General features: G+C 44.1%; 1 protein-coding gene across 3 annotated transcripts in view; it reads left to right on the top strand.

Moving 5' to 3' along the window:
• The window catches only part of TRAPPC3 (trafficking protein particle complex subunit 3), a 36,688-nt gene that overhangs the window by 4,906 nt on the left and 5,579 nt on the right, over window positions 1–26,203 (top strand). For all 3 annotated transcript variants that reach the window (XM_073562801.1, XM_073562816.1, XM_073562810.1), the window contains exon 3: window positions 10,331–10,430. In XM_073562801.1, the coding sequence (XP_073418902.1) occupies window positions 10,331–10,430 (100 nt within the window). The remainder of the gene's footprint in view (window positions 1–10,330; window positions 10,431–26,203) is intronic.

A 26,203-nucleotide genomic window follows, 5' to 3' on the forward strand; every position in this document is an offset into this window, starting at 1 on the left:
ATTCTCAGTTGCTAAAATAGAGGTACACAGACCAGTACCTTTTATTTCAGTAAAGTTTTTGATGTTCCTTACTGACGCAGTAGTCAGGGCTGTGGAGTCTGTGTCCATTTTGGTACACTTGGTATAAAATGGACTGACCCTAACTCCTAAAATATGTAATAAATTGGGTACAGTACTACAATATGTGCAGTAAATGTTTAAATAATAATTTGGGAAAGTTATGAAATGTCCTATAAATTTATTTTCTGTTCCTGATCTAAGGATCTCGGCATTTAGTTGAGATGAATCTTTGCTGCACTTTCTGTACATGCTCAGTAGTGAGGCGGTGCTGCACCTTATTTACATGCTCAGTGGTGAGGCGGTGCTGCACCTTATGTACATGCTCAGTAGTGAGGCGGTGCTGCACCTTATGTACATGCTCAGTAGTGAGGCGGTGCTGCACCTTATGTACATGCTCAGTAGTGAGGCGGTGCTGCACCTTATGTACATGCTCAGTAGTGAGGCGGGGCTGATGCTGCACCTTATGTACATGCTCAGTAGTGAGGCAGTGCTGGTGCTGCACCTTATGTACATGCTCAGTAGTGAGGCGGTGCTGCACCTTATGTACATGCCCAGTAGTGAGGCGGTGCTGGTGCTGCACCTTATGTACATGCTCAATAGTGAGGCGGTGCTGCACCTTATGTACATGCTCAGTAGTGAGGCGGTGCTGCACCTTATGTACATGCTCAGTAGTGAGGCGGTGCTGCACCTTATGTACATGCTCAGCAGTGAGGCAGTGCTGCACCTTATGTACATGCTCAGCAGTGAGGCAGTGCTGCACCTTATGTACATGCTCAGTAGTGAGGCGGTGCTGGTGCTGCACCTTATGTACATGCTCAGTAGTGAGGCAGTGCTGGTGCTGCACCTTATGTACATGCTCAGTAGTGAGGCAGGGCTGGTGCTGCACCTTATGTACATGCTCAGTAGTGAGGCAGGGCTGGTGCTGCACCTTATGTACATGCTCAGTAGTGAGGCAGGGCTGGTGCTGCACCTTATGTACATGCTCAGTAGTGAGGCAGGGCTGGTGCTGCACCTTATGTACATGCTCAGTAGTGAGGCAGGGCTGCACCTTATGTACATGCTCAGTAGTGAGGCAGGGCTGGTGCTGCACCTTATGTACATGCTCAGTAGTGAGGCAGTGCTGGACCTTATGTACATGCTCAGTAGTGAGGCGGTGCTGGTGCTGCACCTTAAAACCAGGGGGAAGAGTCTTGAGGAGATCATTTGCATATTCCCAGTGCCTTCTGGGATAAGTGAAGAGTCTCCGCGAGCTCAACGATCACTGGGTTTTGGCCGTTGCAGCTGAAAAGAAGAAATCGGAAAACCAGGAGGAAGAGTCTTGAGGAGATCATTTGCATATTCCCAGTGCCTTCTGGGATAAGTGAAGAGTCTCCGCGAGCTCAACGATCACTGGGTTTTGGCCGTTGCAGCTGAAAAGAGGAAATCGGAAAACCAGGGGGAAGAGTCTTGAGGAGATCATTTGCATATTCCCAGTGCCTTCTGGGATAAGTGAAGAGTCTCCGCGAGCTCAACGATCACTGGGTTTTGGCCGTTGCAGCTGAAAAGAAGAAATCGGAAAACCAGGAGGAAGAGTCTTGAGGAGATCATTTGCATATTCCCAGTGCCTTCTGGGATAAGTGAAGAGTCTCCGCGAGCTAAACGATCACTGGGTTTTGGCCGTTGCAGCTGAAAAGAGGAAATCGGAATTTTGGCTCATCTTTCATCGTTTTTAAGAAATCTCAAGATGGAAGAGGCCAGGAGCCATTTGGTGAGCTGCATTTCTTGCTACATGTTCACAGACTTACCAGTGGAAAAGCCAAACTTCACATGCCACAAATGCAAGCTTGTGTCCCTGTTGGAGGAAAAGTTGCAAAATCTCGAAGAGAGGTTGGCTACGTTGAAGATCATTAAGGAAGGTGAAGAGTTCTTGGACAGAGCAGAATTATCTCTTCATGTTACAGAAAGAGAAGAAATTCGAACTGCACCTGAAGAAACAGAGGAATGGAGACATGTGACCCAGAGAAGCAGGAGGATCAGGAGGCAGTCAGCACCCATACTGCTCAGAAACCAGTACCAGGCTCTCACGCAGGAAAATGATGAAGAAATACATCAGGATAAGACTTTGCCAACAAACAGCAACCTTGTACGCCTTCAGAGTCCTCCTGGATGGAGAAAGAAAAATGTTGTGAAGAAGAAACGGAGAGTGGTGGTCATGGGGGATTCCCTGTTGAGAGGAACAGAGGCCGCTATCTGCAGACCGGATATAACTTCAAGAGAAATGTGCTGTCTTCCAGGTGCAAAAATTAAAGATGTGTCTGACAGGATATCAGGACTCTTCAGACCTACAGATGACTACCCATTCCTGCTACTACATGTGGGGACAAATGACACCGCAAGAAACGACCTGGAAACCATCTGCAGAGACTTTGAAGACTTAGGCAAGAAAGTGAAAGAACTGGGAGCGCAGGTGGTCTTCTCTTCCATCCTCCCAGTGGATGGCCATGGAACAAGGAGGTGGAATAAGATTCTGCAGGTGAACAACTGGCTACGTCGATGGTGCCGTCAGCAACGATTTGGATTTCTGGATCACGGAGTGAACTACTTATACGATGGACTACTTGCTAGAGATGGGGTGCACCTTACGAAGACTGGAAAGCATGTATTTGGAAGTCGCCTTGCTACACTTGTAAGGAGAGCTTTAAACTAGAACAACATGGGAAGGGAAGCAAAAGAAAAGAAAAAGCCATACACCTGACAAATGCTATTGAGAACTCTGCTATTAGAAGTGGAAAGGAAGAACAAAGACGAAAGAATCTAATTAATAAAAATATTGGAGAAAGAGAAACCAATCACAAACTAAAATGTTTCTATACTAATGCACAAAGCATGGGCAACAAACAAGGAGAATTGGAACTACTAACACAGGAAAAGAAATATGATGTCATTGGAATCACTGAAACTTGGTGGGACGATACACATGATTGGAATACAAGACTAGAAGGATTCAACTTATTTGCAAGAAACAGACTTGATAAACGAGGAGGGGGTGTTGCATTGTATGTTAGAAACGCATATATCTGCACAGAGATTGAAGCTTCAGAGACTGGGAGTTCTGTGGAAACTGTTTGGGTAAGAATACAAGGACAGAACAATGGAAAGGACACCATTGTAGGCATTTACTACAGGCCGCCTGTGCAAGCTGAAGATATGGATGAACTCTTTATGCATCAAATGGCCAAGTTCTCCAAAAACTATGACATAGTTGTCATGGGAGATTTCAACTATCCAGACATTTGTTGGGAATCTCTCTCAGGCAAAACTAACAGGTCAAGGAAATTCTTATCCTCTCTTGCTGACAACTTTATCTTCCAAAAGGTAGGGGAGAAAACAAGGGGAACTGCTACCTTGGATCTAATCCTTATAAACAGGGAGGAAATGGTTGAGGAGGTAAAAGTGGCTGGAACCCTAGGAGGTAGCGACCATGCTATTTTAGAATTTTGGATAACTAGAGGCGGAAAACCTGTGAAGACTCAGACGTCAAGGTTAGATTTCAGAAAGGCAGATTTTAAGGGATTCAGAAAGATAATTGGAGGGATCCAATGGCTGGATATCCTTAAAGACAAAAATGTCCAGGAAGGATGGGAAATCTTGAAAAATGAAATTCTCAAAGCACAGTTGTTAACAATTCCGAAAAGAGGGAAGAATAGGAAGCATTTAAGGAAACCAGGATGGGTGAACACAGAACTTAAGCACATGCTAAAAAGGAAGAAAAAAATGTTTATAAAATGGAAAGAGGGAGGCATATCTAAAGAAGAATATAATGCTGTCTGCAGAATCTGCAGGGCACAAATCAGATTAGCTAAAGCTGAAAATGAATTGAGGCTTGCAAGAGATGTCAAAAGCAATAATAAAGGATTTTGGGGATATGTCAAAAGTAAAAGAAAAGTCAAAGATGCTATAGGATTTTTACAGGATGAAAATGATGAAATGGTAAGACAGGATGTTGAGAAGGCTGAACTTTTAAATTCCTATTTTGCATCTGTTTTCTCTCAGAAAGGAAATGTAACACCAACTGTTATTCACTGTCCTATTAAGGGAATAGAAGAATCCAGGATATCTATAAACAGAAAGATAGTGAGGAAACACTTAGCTAACCTAAATGAATTCAAGTCTCCAGGTCCAGATGAATTACACCCCAGAGTACTGAAGGAGATAGCAGAAGAAATTTCTGAACCACTCTCCATAATCTTTGAAAATTCTTGGAGAACAGGAGAAGTGCCAGAAGACTGGAGAAGAGCAAATGTTGTTCCTATCTTCAAAAAGGGGAAGAAGGTGGACCCAGGCAACTATAGGCCGGTGAGTCTGACTTCTATACCAGGAAAGATCTTTGAACAAATTATTAAACAACATGTAAGTCAATACCTGGATAAGAATGAAGTGATCAAACAGAGTCAGCATGGGTTTGTAACTAATAAGTCATGTCAGACTAACTTAATTTCCTTCTATGACGGTATCACTGATTGGGTGGATCAAGGAAATGCTGTAGATATAGTATATCTTGACTTCAGCAAAGCATTTGACAAAGTCTCTCATACAATCCTTATTGAAAAAATGACAAAGTATGGAATGGACAAGGCAACTGTTAGGTGGATTCATAGCTGGCTTAGTGATCGGACCCAAAGAGTGTCGTAAATGGCTGCACATCCAGTTGGAAGAATGTCTCAAGTGGGGTACCACAGGGCTCTGTCCTGGGCCCTGTATTGTTCAACATCTTTATCAACGATTTAGATGAAGGAATTGAGGGTAAACTGATTAAATTTGCTGATGACACAAAGCTAGGAGGGATAGCTAATACTAGAGAAGAGAGAGAGAGGATTCAAAAAGATTTAAATAAACTGGAGAAGTGGGCAGTAACTAACAGAATGGTTTTTAACAGGGAGAAATGCAAAGTACTACATCTGGGCAATAAAAATGAAAAAAGCATATATAGAATGGGAGGAATAGGGCTAAGTGACAGCACATGTGAAAAAGACTTGGGTATACTAATAGATCACAGACTGAATATGAGTCAACAGTGTGATGCAGCAGCAAAAAAGGCAAATGCAGTTCTAGGATGTATTAACAGAAGCATACAGTCTAGATCACGTGAAGTCATTATTTCCCTCTACTCCTCTTTGGCCAGACCTCATCTGGAATATTGTGTCCAGTTTTGGGCACCACATTTTAAAAAAGACATCAACAAACTGGAGCAAGTTCAGAAAAGAGCGACCAGAATGGTGACCGGTCTGCAAACCCTGTCTTATGAGGAAAGGTTGCAGGATTTGGGAATGTTTAGTTTGCAAAAGAGAAGACTGAGAGGAGACTTAATTGCTGTCTACAAATATCTAAAGGGCTGTCACATTGTAGAAGGATCAACTTTATTCTCATTTGCACAAGGAAAGACTAGAAGCAATGGGATGAAACTGAATGGGAGGAGACACAGATTAGATATTAGAAAAAACTTTTTGACAGTTAGAGTGATCAATGAGTGGAACAGGCTGCCACGAGAAGTGGTGAGTTCTCCTTCAATGGAAGTCTTCAAACAGAGGCTGGACAGACATCTGACTGGGATGATTTAGCGAATCCTGCTTTGAGCAGGGGGTTGGACCAGATGGCCCAGGAGGTCCCTTCCAACTCTACGATTCTATGATTCTATGTACATGCTCAGTAGTGAGGCAGTGCTGGACCTTATGTACATGCTCAGTAGTGAGGCAGTGCTGGTGCTGCACTTTATGTACATGCTCAGTAGTGAGGCGGTGCTGCACCTTATGTACATGCTCAGTAGTGAGGCTGTGCTGGTGCTGCACCTTATGTACATGCTCAGTAGTGAAGCGGTGCTGGTGCTGCACCTTATGTACATGCTCAGTAGTGAGGCAGTGCTGGTGCTGCACCTTATGTACATGCTCAGTAGTGAGGCAGTGCTGGTGCTGCACCTTATGTACATGCTCAGTAGTGAGGCGGTGCTGCACCTTATGTACATGCTCAGTAGTGAGGCGGTGCTGCACCTTATGTACATGCTCAGTAGTGAGGCGGTGCTGCACCTTATGTACATGCTCAGTAGTGAGGCGGTGCTGCACCTTATGTACATGCTCAGTAGTGAGGCGGTGCTGCACCTTATGTACATGCTCAGTAGTGAGGCAGTGCTGGTGCTGCACCTTATGTACATGCTCAGTAGTGAGGCGGTGCTGGTGCTGCACCTTATGTACATGCTCAGTAGTGAGGCGGTGCTGGTGCTGCACCTTATGTACATGCTCAGTAGTGAGGCAGTGCTGCACCTTATGTACATGCTCAGTAGTGAGGCGGTGCTGGTGCTGCACCTTATGTACATGCTCAGTAGTGAGGCGGTGCTGGTGCTGCACCTTATGTACATGCTCAGTAGTGAGGCAGTGCTGCACCTTATGTACATGCTCAGTAGTGAGGCAGTGCTGGTGCTGCACCTTATGTACATGCTCAGTAGTGAGGCGGTGCTGGTGCTGCACCTTATGTACATGCTCAGTAGTGAGGCAGTGCTGGTGCTGCACCTTATGTACATGCTCAGTAGTGAGGCAGTGCTGGTGCTGCACCTTATGTACATGCTCAGTAGTGAGGCAGTGCTGGTGCTGCACCTTATGTACATGCTCAGTAGTGAGGCAGTGCTGGTGCTGCACTTTATGTACATGCTCAGTAGTGAGGCAGTGCTGGTGCTGCACCTTATGTACATGCTCAGTAGTGAGGCAGTGCTGGTGCTGCACCTTATGTACATGCTCAGTAGTGAGGCAGGGCTGGTGCTGCACCTTATGTACATGCTCAGTAGTGAGGCGGTGCTGCACCTTATGTACATGCTCAGTAGTGAGGCGGTGCTGCACCTTATGTACATGCTCAGTAGTGAGGCGGTGCTGCACCTTATGTACATGCTCAGTAGTGAGGCGGTGCTGCACCTTATGTACATGCTCAGTAGTGAGGCGGTGCTGCACCTTATGTACATGCTCAGTAGTGAGGCGGTGCTGGTGCTGCACCTTATGTACATGCTCAGTAGTGAGGCCATGCCGTGGGGTCTGGAGTCTTGGAAATTGAGTAGTCAGAGGTTTGACTAACGACTCCATAGCCCTGGCAGAAATCAGCATACATTGTTGCATATGCTAATATGGCAATGAGTTCTTTCATCAGACAAGTCCTGCTGCAGATTCTCTAAGCACAACTCTCTGGATGTTGATGATAGCCTACATTATGGTCCTACCATAACATGTAGTGTATAGATGCTGTCAATCACTGTCAGCCAGGTGTGATTAGAAGATCTGAGGCAGGACTATTCCAAGGTAAGAGCCACTTTACCGAACTAGTCCTACTTTATTATCATATGCGACCTTATAGGATTAAAGTACGTTCATGAATAATTACTGTTATAGTATAGAACACCAACAGCTTCATGGAATAAATTAATTGTCCTGTGTATCTCTATAGTAGTGGGTAGGGTCAGTCAGGGGAGCTAACAGGTTCCCTTTAAAGGGAATCTGTTTGTAGGTTTTTGCTATGTAATCTGAGGACGAAATGATGTAGCAGCTAAGACACAGATTTCAGTGATGTCATTTATTAAGCTTTGTGCTGTTTTATCACCAAGACATTATCACTGACCAGGACTGGTGCTCCTGCAAGTCCTGGTCTGACCCCGCCCTACTTCTCTGATGACCAGCTTACTGTCAATAGACAATGTACACAGAAGGCTATGGTGTGGGTGAGGTCAGCTTTCTCAGCTATGCTATATACCACACCTAATAACTCTGTATGACACCTGCTGCACGCAATAAACTAAGCGAGACATTGTTGAAATCAGGGTCCCTTTTACTACATTATGCTGCTCTCAGATGAGGTAACAAAAAACAGGCGACAGATTCCCTTTAACACTTAAATGCCATCGGACGGAATAGTACTTCCGATGGCAGTATCCCCGCTTTGAGGTCTGCTCCGGTGGTGAATCCGCATTAAAGCCAGGACATGTCGGCTGTTTTAAACAGCTGACATGAGCGTGCAATAAGTGAGCGTGGAATCGCAAGCCACCCGCGCCTATTAACTAGTTAAATGCCACTGTCAAACTCTGACAGCGGCATTTAACGTGCTTTTCCGGCCATCGGGCTGGAAATACGCGCACGGCTGACCCCCGTCATGTGATCAGGGGTCATCGGTTCTTTGGCATAACAACCAGAGGTTGCTGATGCTGGATTGCTGTGAGCACCACCCTGTGGTTGACGCTCTTAGCAATGCAGTAATTCTGCTACATACAGGCGTCTGAGCATCGCCTCTATGTAGCAGAGCTGATCAAGCTATAGAAGCTTCTAACCTCCCATGGAGGCTATTGAAGCCTGCCAAAATTTAAAAAAAAAGAAAAAAAAAAGTTTTTAAAAAATATTAAAAAAAACACATAAGTTCAAATTTCACCCCATTCAAAATAAAAATAAAATCAAGCATAAACATATTTGGTATCGCCGGGTTCAGAATCACCCGATCTATCAATAAAAAAAAAAAAATTAACCTGATCGCTAAACGGCGTAGCAAGAAAAAAATCAAAACTCCAGCATTGCATTTTTTTTGGTCGCCGCGACATTGCATTAAAATGCAATAACGGGCAATAAAAAGATCATATCTGCATCAAAATGGTATAATTAAAAACTTCAGCTCGGCATGCAAAAAATAACTCGCCCAACCCAAGATCACGAAAAATGGAGACGCTACGGTTCTCAGAAAATTTCACAATTTTTTTTTTTTTAATTTTTTTTTTTTTTTTAGCAAACTTTGGAATTTTTTTTCACAACTTAGATAAAAAAAGAACCTAGACATGTTTGGGGTCTATGAACTCGTAATGACCTGGAGAATCATAATGGCAAGTCAGTTTTAGCATTTAGTGAACATAGTAAAAAAGCCAAACAAAAAACAAGTGCGGGATTGCACTTTTTTGCAATTTCACCGCACTTGGAATTTTTTTCCCGTTTTCTGTTAAGCAACATACTATGATGTCGTTCAAAAGTACAACTCGTCCTGCAGAAGATAACCTCTCAAACGGCCATATTGACGTAAAAATAAAAAAGTTTTGGCTCTGGGAAGAAAGGGAGCGAAAACGCAAAACCGAAAAAAGCTCCTGTCATTAAGGGGTTAATGGCTAACAGACTGGGTAACAGCACCCAGCAACAGTGGTAGCTTTGGCAATAACAATTTACTGACAGTCAATGGACTCTTAGGGTAAGTTCCAACGGTCAGTAAACGCTGCGTACATCCGCAGCGTCCACCCAGCAGCGGCCAGATCTTACAGCATAGTGGAGGGGATTTTATGAAATCCCATCTCCACTATGCGTGCAGGGACGTCTCCAGCTTCCCTGCGTAACCGGACATGCGCTGCATCTTTCCAGACTGCAGCATGTCTTTATCTTGCAGAGACGCTCCATCTCCGCAAGATAAATATCACCAGTGCAATGTTTAGGACGCGGTGATTCCGAACGGTTCAATGAACACATGCGGAATCACCGCGCGTACAAAAGCCGGCAGCACTTTGGATGGAGCGGACATGTACTGCGTCTAAAGCGCTGCCAATACTGAACGTGGAGACATACCCTTATACTGCATGCCTCAACACTGAAATGACATCACCAAGAAGGAAAAAGTGTAGAATTGTGAAATTTACAGGATTGCTGGACAAGTTTATGACTTGGAAACGAAAAAATGGAAACCATGTTTTCAAAACATCTCCATTTATTCAGTATCAAGCATGAGTGACGTGCTACCATGATCTGCAGGGTCTCCGCACTTGTTTTCTTTCTAACACTTTTAGGACGTCATTAGTTGATAATTGCAATAATATATATTATTCATTCTTCTCACATTTTTTTTTTATTCCATTTACTCAGCATTTACACATCATTATAATATCTATTGATCCTATGATTTCCATAAAGCCACAACTTTTCCTTCTTGGTGTTGCAATATCGCGGCGTGGATATCACTAAGCTTCTGTGCTCCCTCTAAGGGAAGACCCGAGTCATTGTAGGAGAAAAACCACTTGGACCTCTATGAATCGTCTCGTATTAAAAGGTTGCGCTTCACTTTACCATCCAAATTATCTGTGACATTTCAAGATTGTATGGGGAAAAAAAGATTATTAGCTATTTGTACAAAGATTTCATTTAAAGGAGTCTGGTTTAATAAGTCTTTCAGCGTGATTACGTGTTCTTTTACCTTCACAGTATTCCCTTTTGTCTCCTTCATTTGACTTTTTTATCTGTCTCAGGGGATACAACATAGGTGTGCGACTGATTGAAGATTTTTTGGCTCGGTCTAGTGTTGGAAGGTGCCATGATTTTCGTGAAACGGCTGATGTTATAGCTAAGGTAACAGTCTACAATGTAGAATCCTTGCCTGACTATTAATATTTCATTGTCTTGATATTTTGGAAACATGGCCTTATTTATAGTAGTTACTGTTGTTGGAAATTTCACACAAACAACTTCTCCAATAATAACTGTACGAGTTTAAAGACACAAGTGATTAAGATGAGCCAAACAGAGTGAAAAAACAAGACCTTTAACCCCCATGGGTGGTTTGCACGTTCATGACCGGGCCAATTTTTACAATTCTGACCACTGTCCCTTTATGAGGTCATAACTCTGGAACGCTTCCATGGATCCCGGTGATTCTGACATTGTTTTCTCATGACATATTGTACTTCGTGTTAGTGGTAAAATTTCATTCATATAAGTTGCATTTATTTGTGAAAAAAACGGAAATTTGGCAAAAATCTTGAAAATGTCGCAATTTTCCAACTTTTAATTTTTATGCCCTTAAATCACAGAGATATGGCACACAAAAAAACATAATAAATAACATTTCACATATGTTTACATCAGCACAATTTTGGAACCAAATTTTTTTTTAGTTAGGAAGTTATAAGGCCTAAAAGTTGACCAGCGACTTCTCATGTTTACAACACCATTTTATTTTTACGGACCACATCACATTTGAAGTCACTTTGAGGGGTCTATATGATAGAAAATACCCAAAAGTGATACCATTCTAAAAACTGCACCCCTGAAGGTGCTCAAAACCACATTGAAGAAGTTTATTAACCCTTCAGGTGCTTCACAGGAATTTTTTGAATGTTTAAAAAAAAACGAACATTGACTTTTTTTTTCACAAAAAAAATACTTCAGATCCAATCTTTTTTATTTTACCAAGGGTAACAGGAGAAATTGGACTGCAAAAGTTATTGTGCAGTTTGTCCTGAGTACGCTGATACCTGATATGTGGGGGGGAACCACTGTTTTGGCGCATGGCTGAGCTCAGAAGGGAAGGAGCGCCGTTTGACTTTTTAATGCAAAATTGGCAGGAATTCAGATCGACACCGTGTCATGTTTGGAGAGCCCCTGATGTGCCTAAACATTGGAAACCCCCCACAAGTGACCCCATTTTGGAAACTAGACCCCCAAAGGAACTTATCTAGATATGTGGTGAGAACTTTGAACCCCCAAGGGCTTCACAGAAGTTTATAACATACAGCCGTACAATTAAAAAATCATATTTTTTCCACAAAAACGATTTTTTTTTTTCACCCCCAATTTTTATTTTTCCAAGGGTAACAGGACACCAAAAGTTGTTGTGCAATTTGTCCTGAGTACGCTGATACCCCACATGTGGGGGTAAACCACTATTTGGGCGCATGGCAGAGCTCGGAAGGGAAGCAGCGCCATTTGACTTTTTTGGCTGGATTTGGGATCGGACGCCATGCCGCATTTGGAAAGCCCCTGATGTACCTAAACTGTGGAAATCCCCCACAAGTGACCCCATTTTGGAAACTAGACCCCCCAAGGAACTTATCTAGATGTGTAGTGAGCACTCCGAACCCCCAAGGGCTTCACAGAAGTTTTTAACGCCCGGGCGTGAAAAGAACAAAATAATAATTTTTCCACAAACATGAACTTTAAGGCTAAATGCACACATGGATTTTCCTCCTGCAGATTTTTCCGCGCAGATTTGAAGAAATCCACAGGTCAAATGACCTGCATTTTTCCTGCGGATTTCTTCCTGTTTTTGTGCAGTTTTCTTGCGGATTTTGTGCGGTTTTCCACTGCAGTTTTCCCCCTGCGGATTTGGAGAATGGAGCAGGTGGAAAACCGCACAAAAGAAGTGACATGCTGCATTTTTTTGTACCGCACAAAAACCGTGCGGAAAAAAACTCAGCGTCTGCACAGCGTTTTTTTTTAAAAATTGATTTACATTGTACTGTAAATCACTTTGCGGATCCGCAGCATTTCTGCGCGGTAAAATCCGCTGCGGATCCGCAGGAAAAATGCATCGTGTGCACATGGCCTTAGTCCGCAATTTTTTTATTTTCCCAAGGGTAACAGGAGAAATTGGACCCCAAAAGTTGTTGTCCAATTTGTCCTGAGTACACTGATACACCATATGTGGGAGAAAACTACTGTATGGGCACACGTCAGGGCTCGGAAGGGAAGTAGTGACGTTTTGGAAGGCAGACTTTGATGGAATGGTCTGCGGGCATCATGTCCCGTTTGGAGAAACTCTGATGTGCCTAAACTGTTGAAACCCCCCACAAGTGACCCCATTTTGGAAACTAGACCCCCCCCACGGAACTTATCTAGATGTGTGGTGAGCACTTTGAACCCCCAAGTGCTTCACAGAAGTTTATAACGCCCGGGCGTGAAAATAAAAAAAATCATATTTTTTTTTTTCCACAAAAATGATATTTTTGCCCCCAATTTTTTATTTTCCTAAGGGTAACAGGAGAAATTGGACCCCAAAAGTTGTTTTGCAATTTGTCCTGATTAGGCTGATACTCCATATGTGGGGGTAAAACGCTGTTTGGGCGCATGGCAGAGCTTGGAAGGGAAGGAGCACGTTTCACTTTTTCAACGCAGAATTGGCTGGAATTGAGATCAGACGCCATGTTGCGTTTGGAGAGCCCCTGATGTGCCCAAACAGTGGAAACCCCCCCCCCCCCAATTATAACTTAATCCTAACCCTAATCTCAGCCCTAACCCTAGCCCTAACGGGAAAATGGAAATATAAATACATTTTTTATTTTATTATTTCTCCCTAACTAAGGGGGTGATAAAGGGGGGCTTGATTTACTATTTATGGTGGGTTTTTATATTTGGCAGCTGTCACACGCTAAAAGACGCTTTTTATTCTAAAAATAATTTTTTGCATCACCACATATTGAGAGCTATAATTTTTCCGTATTTTGACCCACCGAGTCATGTGAGGTCTTATTTTTTGCGGGACGAGTTGACGTTTTTATTGGTACCATTTTCAGGTACGTGACATTTTTTAATCGCTTTTTATTCTGATTTTTGGGACGCAGAATGAACAAAAACCAACGTTTTATGAATTTCTTTTGGGGGGGTGCGTTTACACCGTTCCACTTGTGGTAAAATTGATAAAGCGGTTTTATTCTTCGGGTCTGTACAATTACAGCGATACCTCATTTGTCGTTTTTTTATGTTTTGGCGCTTTTATACAGTAAAAACAATTTTATATAAAAAATAATTATTTTTGCATCGCTTTATTCTGCAAGCTATAACTTTTTTATTCGCTGATGACGCTGTATGGTGGCTCCTTTTTTGCGGGACAAGATGACGTTTTCAGCGGTACCATGGTTATTTGTATCTGTCTTTTTGATCGCATGTTATTGCACTTTTTGTTCGGCAGTATGATAAACAAAGCTTTGTTTTTTGCTTTGTTTATTTTTCAAGGGGTTCGCTAAAGGGGTTAACTAATGGGACAGTTTGATAGGGCGGGTCGTTATGGACGCGGTGATACTAAATATGTGCACTTATTTTTTTTTTTTTTTTTTTTTTTTTTATTTTATTTCCAAAAAAATGACTATTATGGAATATATATATATATATATATATATATATATATATATATATATATATATATATATATATATATATATATATATATATATATTATTATTCATTTAGCGATTTTTATTTATTTTTTTACTTCATTACATTGTCCCGGGGGGACATTATTGTAATATGTCAGATCGCTGATCTGACACCTTGCACAGCAGTGTGACAGATCGGCGATCTGCAGGCACTGCTGGAGGCTTTCTCATAGCCTGCTCTCAGCAGGCACTGAGAAAGACGCCTCCCTGCAGGCCCCCGAAGGTCCCCGCCGCCATATTGGAACCGGGGACCTGCAGGGAAGGAGGCCCCCGCAGCAGCGCTGCACATCGCGCTGCCGCGGGGGTGTCAGGGAAGCACGGAGGGAGCCCCCTCCTTGCCGATGCTTCCCTAAACCCCCGGTACACTGCGATCCTGTTTGATCGCAGTGTGCCAGGGGTTAACGTGCAGAGGGCGGTCCGTGACCGCCCCTGACACACAGTGCCGGGTGTCAGCTGTGATAATCAGCTGACACCCGGCTGCGATTAGCAGCGCTCCCCCCGTGAGCGCCGCTGATCGCGATGACGTACTATCCCGTCCCCGGTCATAGGGGCCCGTGGACGGGATAGTACGTCACTTGTCAGGAAGGGGTTAATTGCCTTGTTGCATATGGCTGCAGGAATTATTACTCTAAAAGAACCTGAGATTCACACACTGGGACTCATGTCTAAGACCTGTAATAAGGAATGCCATACATAAACTTGTAATAATTATTTTTCCATGTGCTAATGCCTCTTGGGCTTCTTGTGAGAGCCGTTTGCATAGTAGTCTTAGTACACGTGTCCTCCAAGGCTCCCCCTTCCGTCTCTTCCAGTGGCTTCATGACATACTGCTCTGTACGTGCGGTCAATGGTCGCCAGATCAGCAGGGGCTCAGTCTGTTTCCCATCATGTATTTTTCTGCCAGATCCTTTGGCAGCTTTCTCAGGGATTGGAATATTTATTTACACTTTTTCATTTTTAAGACCATCACTGCCGTATTGTGCATATGGGAGTGATCCAACTAGATACTTTTTGTTTGTTTTTTTTTTTTAAGTTAAATTTGTGTGTACTTGTTCTCTGAATCTTTTCTGTGGAATGTGACTGCGTGTATGTATACTACATGGACAAAAGTATTGGGACACACCTCTAAATCATTGACTTCAGGTTTGCCATTTAGTCTCTTCGCCACAGGTGTATAACATCAAACACCGAGCCATGCGGTGTGCCTTTACAAACATTCGTGAAAGAATGGAGCTCACTGTATTGAGCATGATAGTATAACAGGATGCCACTGTTGTAACAAGTCAGATTGTGAAATTTCTTCCCTAATAAATATTCAGCAATAAACTGAGTGGTATTATCGAAAATTAGAAGGGTTTAGGAACCACAGAAATGTAGCCCCGTAGTGAAGGCCTTGAAAAGTTTGAGCGAGGGCACCAAGTGCTTATGAGCATAGTACATGGCATTAAAATCGGCACATGGACTATGAGCCAGACGTTATGGCATGTTGTTCCATTGCTGAGGAGCAGTTGCATGTAAGGTTTATATTACCAAATGTTGGATAGAGTGGTATAAAGCACGCCACCATTAGAATCTGGAGCAGTGGACACCACTGAACTCTGGATGGACAAGTCTGGGTTAGGCTAATTTCAGGAGAACGTTGCATGTCTGACTGCATTGTACCGGTTGTAAAGTTTGGTGGGATAATAGCATGGAGTTGTTTTTTCCAGGGTTGGCTTAAGCTCCTTGGCTCGAGAAAAGAGAAACATTGATGCTTCAGCATACCAATACATTTTGGGGAATTGAATGCTTCCAACTTTGTGAGAACAGTTTGGTAAAGGCCCCTTTATATTCCAACATGACTATGCACAAATCAAGAAACGCATGGTGTGGGTGAGTTTGAAATGGAAGAACTTGACTGGCCCATACAAAGCCCTCACCTCCAGACTATTGAATTTGTGTTAACCTAGAAAGGTGATTGAGCCAGGTCCTCTCATCCAACATCAGTGTCTGATCTAGCAGTGGTCAAAAATTTCTACAGTCACACTTCAAAATCTCGTAGAAAGTCTTCCGAGAAACGTGGAAGCTGTTATAGCTGGAATGTTGGAACCAACTCCATATTAAGGACTATGGGTTTCGAATGGGCTGTCGTAATACTTTTGTCCATACAATGTGTATATAAAATGTATGTGTGTGTGTAAGTAATATATGTTGTATTGTAGAAAAGGAAAACACAAATTTAATGCACTGTGCCTAACATGTTATCCGAGTATCCTGGGCGTGTTCGGATGATATGTTCGAATCCTCGTGGTTGCTTGATTCGTGGATGTTAGACTGCCGCAACATATGCTGGGAATCGGCTGTCTAACGGCTTCAAAACATGCACTCGAACATATTATCCGAGCACGCCCAAGATACTCAGAATACCTGAGCATGCTTAGATAACACATTATTTTCTCATCTCTACTACAGACCCAATTTGTCAGGCGAATTCAGTGATGTATTTCACCATGGACTGCATTCTGCACCTGACTGTGTACTGTGATAGATAGCTGCAGAAGTTAAACAAAGCACACTTTTTTATTTTATTGTATGTAATAAAAAAGTGCTATTGAAGGTGTCCATAGTCTACGTTTCACACGTGGAAGAGTGTCTGTTTTGAATATGTCTGTTTTGGATATGTCTTGTAGCATATTGCAATGAATGAAACCCAGGGTAAGCCTCTAGAAAAATAACTGTGACATATAACTCCTACTGTCAATTTTCAAATGCCATCAAACTTGTGTGGACGTTTTTGTTTGTGTGGATTGGGTTTTGAAAAACGTTATTTACTAGCACTATACTGCATTTTTTGTTTTGTTTGTGTGAGTGGGTTTTTTGGTACAGAACCCATAATACATTATGATTGTGCAGAAAAAAACGTGAACATGGCTAAGGGAGTCTCAGGTTCTGTAGTTGCTTACCGTTATTCTTAAAGATAGTCTGTTCCATTATTTTTTCTTTCTAGATGCAGATGTAATAAATGGTCACCTAGACTAATGTACCGTATTTTTCGGACTATAAGACGCATTTTTTTTCTCCAAAAATTTTTGGAGAAAATGGGGGTGCATCTCATAGTCAGAATATACTTACAAAATACTGTGGCGGCGGTCCCAGTCCGACGCTGCAGGGCGATTTAGCCTCCCTTCCCAGGCTGGTGCGGCGGTCGTGTTCTGTAGTGCGGCGGGGGGCTCCGCCGCATTTTGTGGCAGCCCGGAGGCTCCTGCAGATCCATTGCCTCATTGCGGTTGCCTCCAGGAGAATGGCTCCCACGGGCGGCACATGCTCAGATTGAGATCTCGTTTGCCTTGATCAGACTATGAGCATTCGCCGCCCCCGGAGGCCATTTTCCCGGAGGCCACCAAATCGCAGCAATGGCTCTGCGGGGGCCTCCGGGCTTTCACAAAATGCCGGCGGAGCCCCGCCGCACCAGCCTGGGATGGGATTTCTAAGAGACCTCCGCACCAGCCTAGACCACTCCTTCACCTGTGCTGAATTCGGACTGTGAGGCGGACTCCCATTTGACACTTTATTTTTTTTTCCCCCTGTTTTCCTTCTGAAAATTTGGGGTGTGTCTTATGGTCTGGTGCATCTTATAGTCCGAAAAAAACGGTAAGTGATGCTATATGAGTGCACCAACATACTCAACTTGCTACACTTTTGTGTTTTTCTGAACCATGGTAGACATTTTGAATTTAAGAATTCAAGCTGAGTTGGGATTGTATAATGTGGTGCCCATTTAAATAAATCGGTAGCAAAGTAATACATGGTGTTTTGAGTCCTACAAAGAGGCAGCATCTCTAGTCTGTGGTGTTTGTTCCTGTAAATGGCACATAAATCAATATCCATCCATAGCAATTTTAAGTTTGCAACAAGCTGTCAGGGGATTCAGATAGGTTGGCTTTAAATCCATCTGATCTTATTGTTTATCAGGAAACAGACAGTGCCATTAGTAAATGATTACGAATTGGCTATGTTCTCATGTCTAGCAATCCTTCGTTAGAACGGATCCATCAGCAATCCGTTGACAAAGTTGTACAGACATCACTTTTTCTTTGTCCATCTTAAAAAAACAACAACAAAAAAACTAATTTCAACTAGATCTGGTTTTTTTAACATTTAAACCTGTGGAAAACAGATCCGTTAACCTCTTCCCGACCAGTGACACAGCGTATGTGTCATGAAAGTCGGTGCCAATCCGACCAATGACGCATACGCTGTGTCATGACTTTAAAGCCCCCTGCGGGTCGGGTGACCGGGGTTCAATGAAAGGTCACTCGACCCGCAGATACAGGGGGCTTTGTACTTCACCACAGGGGGTGTGGCTTCGCCCCCACGTGGCTACGATCGCTGTGATTGGCTGCTAAAAGTGAAACAGCCAATCAAAGCGATAGTAATATTTCATCAATGAAAATTTATGAAATATTACAAACCTGCCATGGCCAATGTTGCAGTAGCATCGGACATGGTTGGAGACTGTTATCTGACCCCCCCACACACACCGGCTGGCGGGGGCGATCATCTGCTCCCCCCGCCTTCCCTTCGCTCCCCCCCCAGCTTCAGATCACCCCCCGATACCTGCCGAGTGCTGCTGTCGCTCCCGTTGTCCCGCGCTCCCGGATCATGGGCGCCGCCATCTTGGAAAATGGCGGGTGCATGCGCAGTGTGCCCGCCGCTGCAGATTCCATTCATTCATTTTGATCACTGTGATAAACTCTCACAGTGATCAAAATGAAATAAAAAGTAATTAAACCCCCCCTCTATTACCCCCATAGGTAGGCACAAATCATAAAATAAAGAAAATATTTTTATTTTCCATTAGGATTGGAATTAGGGTTAGAGTGGAATTAGGGTTAGGGTTGGAATTAGGGTTAGGCTTGTAGTTAGGGTTGGGATTAGGGTTAGGGGTGTGTTGGAGTTAGGGTTGTGGTTAGGGGTGTGTTGAGGTTAGGGTTGGACTGAGTTAGAATTGAGGGGTTCCAGACAATTTTGCGTTCAAAAAGTCAAACGGTGCTCCCTCCCTTCCAAGCCCCGTAGTGTGCCCAGACAGTGGTTTACTCCAACATATGGGGTATCAGAGTACTCAGGACAAATTGCACAACAACTTTGGGGGTCTAATTTCTCCTGTTACCCTTGGGAAAATAAAAAATTGGGGGCTAAAAAATTATTTTTGCGGAAAAAAAGATTTTTTTATTTTCACTGCTCAGCATTATAAACTTCTGTGAACTTCCAAAATGGGGTCACTTGTGGGGTTTCTACTGTTTAGGCACATCAGGGGCTCTGCAAACGTAACGACGACCGCAGACCATTCCATCAAAGTCTGCATTTCAAAATGTCACTACTTCCCTTCCAAGCCCCGACGTGTGCCCAAACAGTGGTCCTCCCCCACATATGGGGTACCAGTGTACGCAGGACAAACTTGGTCAACAACTTTAGGGGTCCAATTTATCCTGTTACCCTTGTGAAAATAAATTGCGGACTAAAAAATAATTTTGAGAAAAAAAAATATTTTTATTTTCATGTCTCTGCGTTATAAACTTCAGTGAAGCACCTGGGGGTTCAAAGTGCTCACTATACATCTAGATAAGTTCCTTACGGGGTCTAGTTTCCAAAATGGGGTCATTTGTGGGGGAGATCCAAAGTTTAGGCACACAGGGGCTCTCCAAACATGACATGGTGTCCGCTAACGATTGGAGCTTATTTTCCTTTCAAAAAGTCAGATGGCGCTCCTTCCCTTCTTAGCCCTGCCGTGCGCCCAAACAGTGGTCCCCCCCCAAATATGGGGTACCAGCGTACTCAGGACAAACTGGACAACAACTTTTGTGGTCCAATTTCTCATGTTAGCCATGTGAAAATAAAAAATATCATGCTAAAAAATCATTTTTGAGGAAAAAAAATTATTTTATTTTCACTGCTTTGCGTTATAACTTTTGTGAAGCACTTGGAGGTTCAAAGTGCTCACTACACATCTAGATAAGTTTCTTAGGGGTCTAGTTTCCAAAATGGGGTCACTTGTGGGGGGTTTCCACAGTTTAGGTACATCAGGGGCTTTCCAAACGCGGCATGGCGTCCGATCCCAATTCCAGCCAAAAAAGTCAAATGGTGCTGCTTCCCTAGGTAAGTTCCTTAAGGGGTCTAGTTTCCAAAATGGGGTAACTTGCGGGGGGGGGGTGGGTTTCACTGTTTAGGCACACAGGGGCTCTCCAAACGCGACATGGTGTCCGATAACGATTGGAGCTAATTTTCCTTTCAAAAAGTCAAATGGTGCTCCTTTCCTTCCGGACCCTGCCATGCACCCAAACAGTGGTTTATGACCACATATGAGGTATCGGTGTACTCAGGAGAAATTGCCCCACAAATTTTAGGATCCATTTTATCCTGTTGCCCATGTGAAAAAGAAAAAACTGAGGCTAAGGCTACTTTCACACATCAGGTTTTCGGCGTCAGGCGCGATCCGGCGTCGCGCCGGATCCGGCAAATATTTCGTAAAACCGGATGTGACGGATCCGTTTTTCTGCCGGATCCGTCTTGTTCTTGACAGACAAAACCGGATCCGTCTCATCCGGTTAATCCGGTTTTTGTTCCGTTTTTTGACGGATTACGCCGGATCCGGTTTTTAAAATTGACCCTTGTGGCCTTCCGAACGGGATTGGCTACTGATAAACTATATATAGCGTGTTCCTACAGCCCTTCTTTGACAGGTTGTAGAGGAGAAAGTGCAGGTTGGAGAGAAGAGCAAGTTACTGGCGAAGATGGATGTTGTGATTGGAAATATTTTGAAGAATTTGGCGGATTTTACAGCGGAGGCGAATCGTTTGAGGGTGATTGTTCTGGAGAAGGAGAGAGCGAGACAGCAGCGCATCAGGCATCGTAGACGACGTTTGTGGATCCACCCCATCACAGCCAAGAGAATGACGCGTGGGGTCTATTCTACACTCTGCTTGGACCTTAGAAGAAACCCGGATAAATTTTTTGGATATGTTCGGATGAAAATGGAGAATTTTGATTACTTGGTGGAGCGCATTGCACACCTCATAAGAAAAGCAGACACCTATTGCCGCTTCTCTGTTTCACCCGCAGAGCGTCTGATGGTGACTTTAAGGTAAGCCACATTTATTGGATATGCTCGCATCAGAGCACACTTTCACTGCAATCTTGTTGGTGGTAGTTTGTATCTCCAAGTGTTATAGCTGAGTTTTGGTATGTAATGCTGTGATTTTAAACTAATTGATTGTTTTTTAATTCCCCACAGATTTCTTGCAACTGGAGAATCCCTTTCATCACTGCATTTCCAGTACAGACTCGGGATTTCCACCATATCTGGAATAGTGAAGTACACATGCCGTGCACTGTGGGACTCCTTAGCTGAAGAGTTTTTACCAGAGCCCACAACAGAGAGGTGGATTGAAATTTCAGAAAAGTTTCAACAGATATGTCAGTTTCCGAACTGCTTGGGCGCTGCGGACGGGAAACATATCCGCATTGTAAAGCCAGCCGGATCGGGATCGGAATATTTCAATTACAAGAAATATTTTTCCATTGTCCTCATGGCCATCGCTGACGCGGAATACAAATTTATTGCTGTTGATATTGGGGCCTATGGCCACTCCAATGACTCTCAAATTTTCAAACTGTCTGCCATGGGGCATAAACTGTATGGAAACACCTTCCAGTTCCCACCCCCTAGACCGCTGCCGCAAACATCTGGTCCACCTATGCCATTTGTCTGTGTAGGGGATGAAGCAGTCCAGCTGTCAGAACACCTTTTGTAACCGTACTCTAGCAGAGGATTGTCAAGAACAAAACGCATTTTTAATTACCGCCTCACAAGAGCAAGAAGAATGGTTGAATGTACCTTTGGTATTCTGACAGCCAAATGGCGGGTCCTATTGACTGCGATCAACCTCAAGACAGAAACTGTGGACGAGGTGATCAAAGCTTGCGTGGTACTCCACAATTTTATCATCTGCAAGGAACCCATTTCCATTGAGGACACCTCTGAAGAAACCACCTTGCAAGATTACCATGACATTACCACTAGAAGTTCTGTGATGGTTTCAGTAATGAGGGACAATTTTGCACTATACTTTGTCACCTCAAGGCAGAGTACACTGGCAGGATGACAGAGTGTGAAAGATTTGTGCCCTTAACCAAACTTGTGTACCTTCTGTACCAACAGTATATACCTTTGCCAACCAAAGTTGGCTATCTTGTCATGGTCTTACTATTTTTACCTTTAGGCCACAGGTGTGTACCTGGTTGTGTTTTATGCAAAGTATTTCACCTTGTAACAAAAGTTGTGTACATTGTTAGGAAATCACCAACAATAAACACAACTTTTTAGGTGAAATACTTTGCTTCAAACACAACCAGGAACACAACTGTGGCAAAAAGGTAAAATGTACCCACAGTTATATACCTGGTTTTGAATACCTTTTTACCTTTGAAATACCCTGTATTTAACCTTTTTTTTAAACATAGTTCGCCGCAGAAAGAAATGACAGACAACCATTGTGAAACGATAATTTAACTTTTATTTAAAATATTTTTTTTTTTGTAAAATGTTTTTAATGTGCAAAAAACTTTTTTAATAAAGGTTTTAAAAACAATAGGCATTTTTATTAAAAAACACATTACAAATCTGTGTAGTGTGGGGTGGAAATACTGCTGGAGGGGCTGCGGGACACTTCGACACTGGGAGTGTGGAGAGAGGACTGGGATCGTGGTGGGGAAGGAACAGTTAGAGGTGAAGGTGTGGAAAAAGCTACAGAATGGGTGGACATGTGGGAGGCAGAAGAGGTGGTGGGCGGTGGAGTGGAGGGTTGGGCAGGGACTGTAGGAGCAGATGATGTTGATGGCAAGTTGTATGGGGAAGGAGTTTGGTACGGGGCAGGTTGCTGGAAGTGGGGAGATGTCTGGTACTGGGGAGGTTGCTGGTACTGGGGAGATGTCTGGTACTGGGGAGATGTCTGGTACTGGGGAGGTTGCTGGTGCTGGGGAGGTTGCTGGTGCTGGGGAGGTGGCTGGTGCTGGGGAGGTGGCTGGTGCTGGGGAGGTGGATGGTATGTAATAGGAGGGGGAGGATGGAAAGTGGCTGGAGGGGGTGCAGGTGGAGGAACTACTGTGGTGGGAGGAGGAGGTTGGGAGGTAACGTGCTGGAGAGCACCGTGGCATGAATGCATTACATGCATCTGCTGGGTAGGAGAGAGCGTTTCCATGCGCTCCACAACAGACCTGAAAAAGGTGTGGTTTGGCGAAGATCTTGCTTCTGAATGCATGGTTTGCAGAAGTGTCTTCACCTCCAGAATGCTGGAGTTGATCTGCTGAAAGCCTGCAGAGATTTGCTCTGACAAGACTTTGACAGTTCTGGAAAGATGCATTCAGATGCAAGAACTCTGGCGCATAACTCTTTTCCTGACCCCTCTGCCGCTGCCGCCCAGTACCCGCAGGTGTACTAGAGGTGGCAGGGGCAGAAGGGTGGGGTAAAGGGAAAGCGATCTCACCAGCAGCTTCATGTAATGTAGGCTGCCACGATGCTCCTGTGCTGGTGGATGGGACAGATGGGTCGAATGTGTGGGAAGGTGCAGATGTACCGGGGTGGTCGAAGTGTCCCTCGGTGCCGGTCTCCTCAGGGATCGCCTCAGAAGGGTCCAATCGTGCAGGCTCCCGAGTGCTGCTCACCGTGCTGTGGAATAAAGAGGAAAAAAAACAATTAAAATAGTGACATGGTATGGCCCTGGCTGAAAAAAAAAAAGTTACATAGAAACATTTTTTTTCACATGTGCTGTGTAATATTTACCTTCTGGTGACCATTGTTTCCCGGAGGAATGACAGGGCTTGTGCGTACTTGTACTTGCTCCTGCGTCCTCCAGATCCACTCGGGGCCCGCATCTCTTTATTGAACTCCTTCTTGAAACGATCCCTCACAGACCGCCACCGCTTCACAATTCTGTCCCCTGAAACGAGAAAGGAGTGGTTAGTATACAACATCAGTGTTTCCCAAACTCCAGTCCTCATGGTCCCCAGGGGTCATGTTTTCAGGATTTCCATAGTAAATGGAAATCCTGAACACATGATCCGTGGGGACCACGAGGACTGGAGTTCGGGAAACACTGGTTTACATCAAGCAACCGGTACTGTATATACTTGCGCTCTTTAATCTGGGCCCGAGCATCGAGGTCCTCCCAGCGGTCCACAAGGAGCGAACAGATTTCCTCCCAGAGTCGTCGGGTAACGATCAGGTCAGCATGGCGGCGGTCAGCCATAATCCATAGCGGCTCCCTTTCTCTGACGAGATCGATGAGGTGGTCCACATCAATCCCTCCATCCTCACCGTCAGAGTCGGGAGTACGCTGTGAAGGCTGTTAAAGAAAAAGACAAAAATAACATAATTAGCCTCCACAAAAGAAATGAAATAAAAAGTGCAAAAATATTTATACTTACATGCTGGTGACCGCCGCGTTGCTGTCGCCGACGACCCTGGGAGGCACTGCGAGGACCTCTTGGCCGAGCACCAGATTGGGATAACTAGAGAAGAAAACAAAAAATGTTATGTCTTTGGATGTAGGCATTTGTTTGCTGTGTGTGGTCTGCAGAACATTGTTTTCTATGTGTTGTGTGTAGTGTGATGTTGTGTTTCTGCGTTTGATGCAAAAAACTTACCAATTGTGAGCCCACTCCAGGTGTCTGTCCACCCCTTCCTTCTTCTGGGAGCTCCTCCTTCATCTTGTGATTCCTGTTTTGAAATAAAAGGCAATGAATAGACATATATTACAGAGATGATGGATTTTGGAAATAAAAACTTACCGTCAAACGCTGACGATGCGAGGGTGGGCTCCCAGAAGATGATGTGCTGTCTTCCTGCTGGCCACACTCCATGCCTGTGGGTGGTGTTACTGCTGCTGCCAGTGCTGCCACTGTTGCTGCTGCTGCATCTCTTGGGCGGCTGTTGAATAAAGAGAAACAAAGGGCCAATGAATATCTTGATATTCCATGGCCCTAGTTTGGAGGAATGGGGGATTTGATAATTACCATCTCTCATCTGCTGCTGGACTCCCCTCCTGTTGTTCAGCATGCTGCTCCATTTGGGGTGGTGGTGGTGCTGATGGTGCTGCTGCAGTGGTCTCCTGCCTTCTCCTGCGCCTGGTTGCTGTCTTGGGTGGCATGTTGGGTGTGGCTGAGGGTCCCACTGTCATGCTTTTATATATGTGTCTTGTGGGCAGAGCTACTGAGCATGCTCAGACCAAAAAAAACGGATCCGGCCACCGGATCCGGCGCATTGCGGCGCTCATAGGCTTTCATTGTGTGAAAAAGCCGGACACGCCGGATCCGGCATGTCCGGCTTTTTCGCCGGAGACAAAAAACGTTACAGTAGCCGTTTTTTCCAGACGCCGGATTGAGACACATTGCCGGATCCGGCGAAAACCGGATGAAACGCATGGCCATCCGGCGCGATCCGGCGCAAATGCAAGTCAATGGGGGGGAAACCGGATCCGGCATTGCATTTCGCCGGATCCGGTTTTTGTCAAAAGCGGCGGATCGCGCCTGACGGCGCAAACCTGATGTGTGAAAGAGGCCTAAAAGAAAATTGTTGTGAAAAAAAAAAAAGTACTTTTTTTTTTTTTTTCTTTTTTTTTTTCTACGGATCAATTTGTGAAGCACCTGGGGGTTCAAAGTGATCACTATGCATCTAGATAAGTTCCTTGGGGGGGTCTAGTTTCCAAAATGGGGTCACTTGTGGGGGAGCTCCAATGTTTAGGCACACAGGAACTCTCCAAACGCGACATGGCACCCGCTAAATATTCCAGCATATTTTCCATTCAAAAAGTTTAATGGCGCTCCTTCCCTTCCGAGCCCTGTCGTGTGCCCAAACAGTGGTTTATGACCACATATGAGGTATCAGTGTACTCAGGAGAAATTGCCCAACAAATTTTAGGATCCATTTTATCCTGTTGCCCATGTGAAAATGGAAAAATTGATGATAAAAGAACATTTTTGTTAGAAAAATTAAAATGTCCATTTTTTCCTTCCACATTGCTTTAACTCCTGTGAAGCACCTGAAGGGTTAATAATCTTGAATGTGGTTTTGAGTAGCTTGAGGGGTGCAGTTTTTAGAATGGTGTCACTTTTGGGTATTTTCTTCCATATAGACCCCTCAAAGTGACTTCAAATGTG

This window comes from Dendrobates tinctorius, unplaced genomic scaffold (genome assembly GCF_039654945.1).
Source record: "Dendrobates tinctorius isolate UK_male_01 unplaced genomic scaffold, ASM3965494v1 ptg000015l, whole genome shotgun sequence".
NCBI classification, from domain to species: domain Eukaryota; kingdom Metazoa; phylum Chordata; class Amphibia; order Anura; family Dendrobatidae; genus Dendrobates; species Dendrobates tinctorius.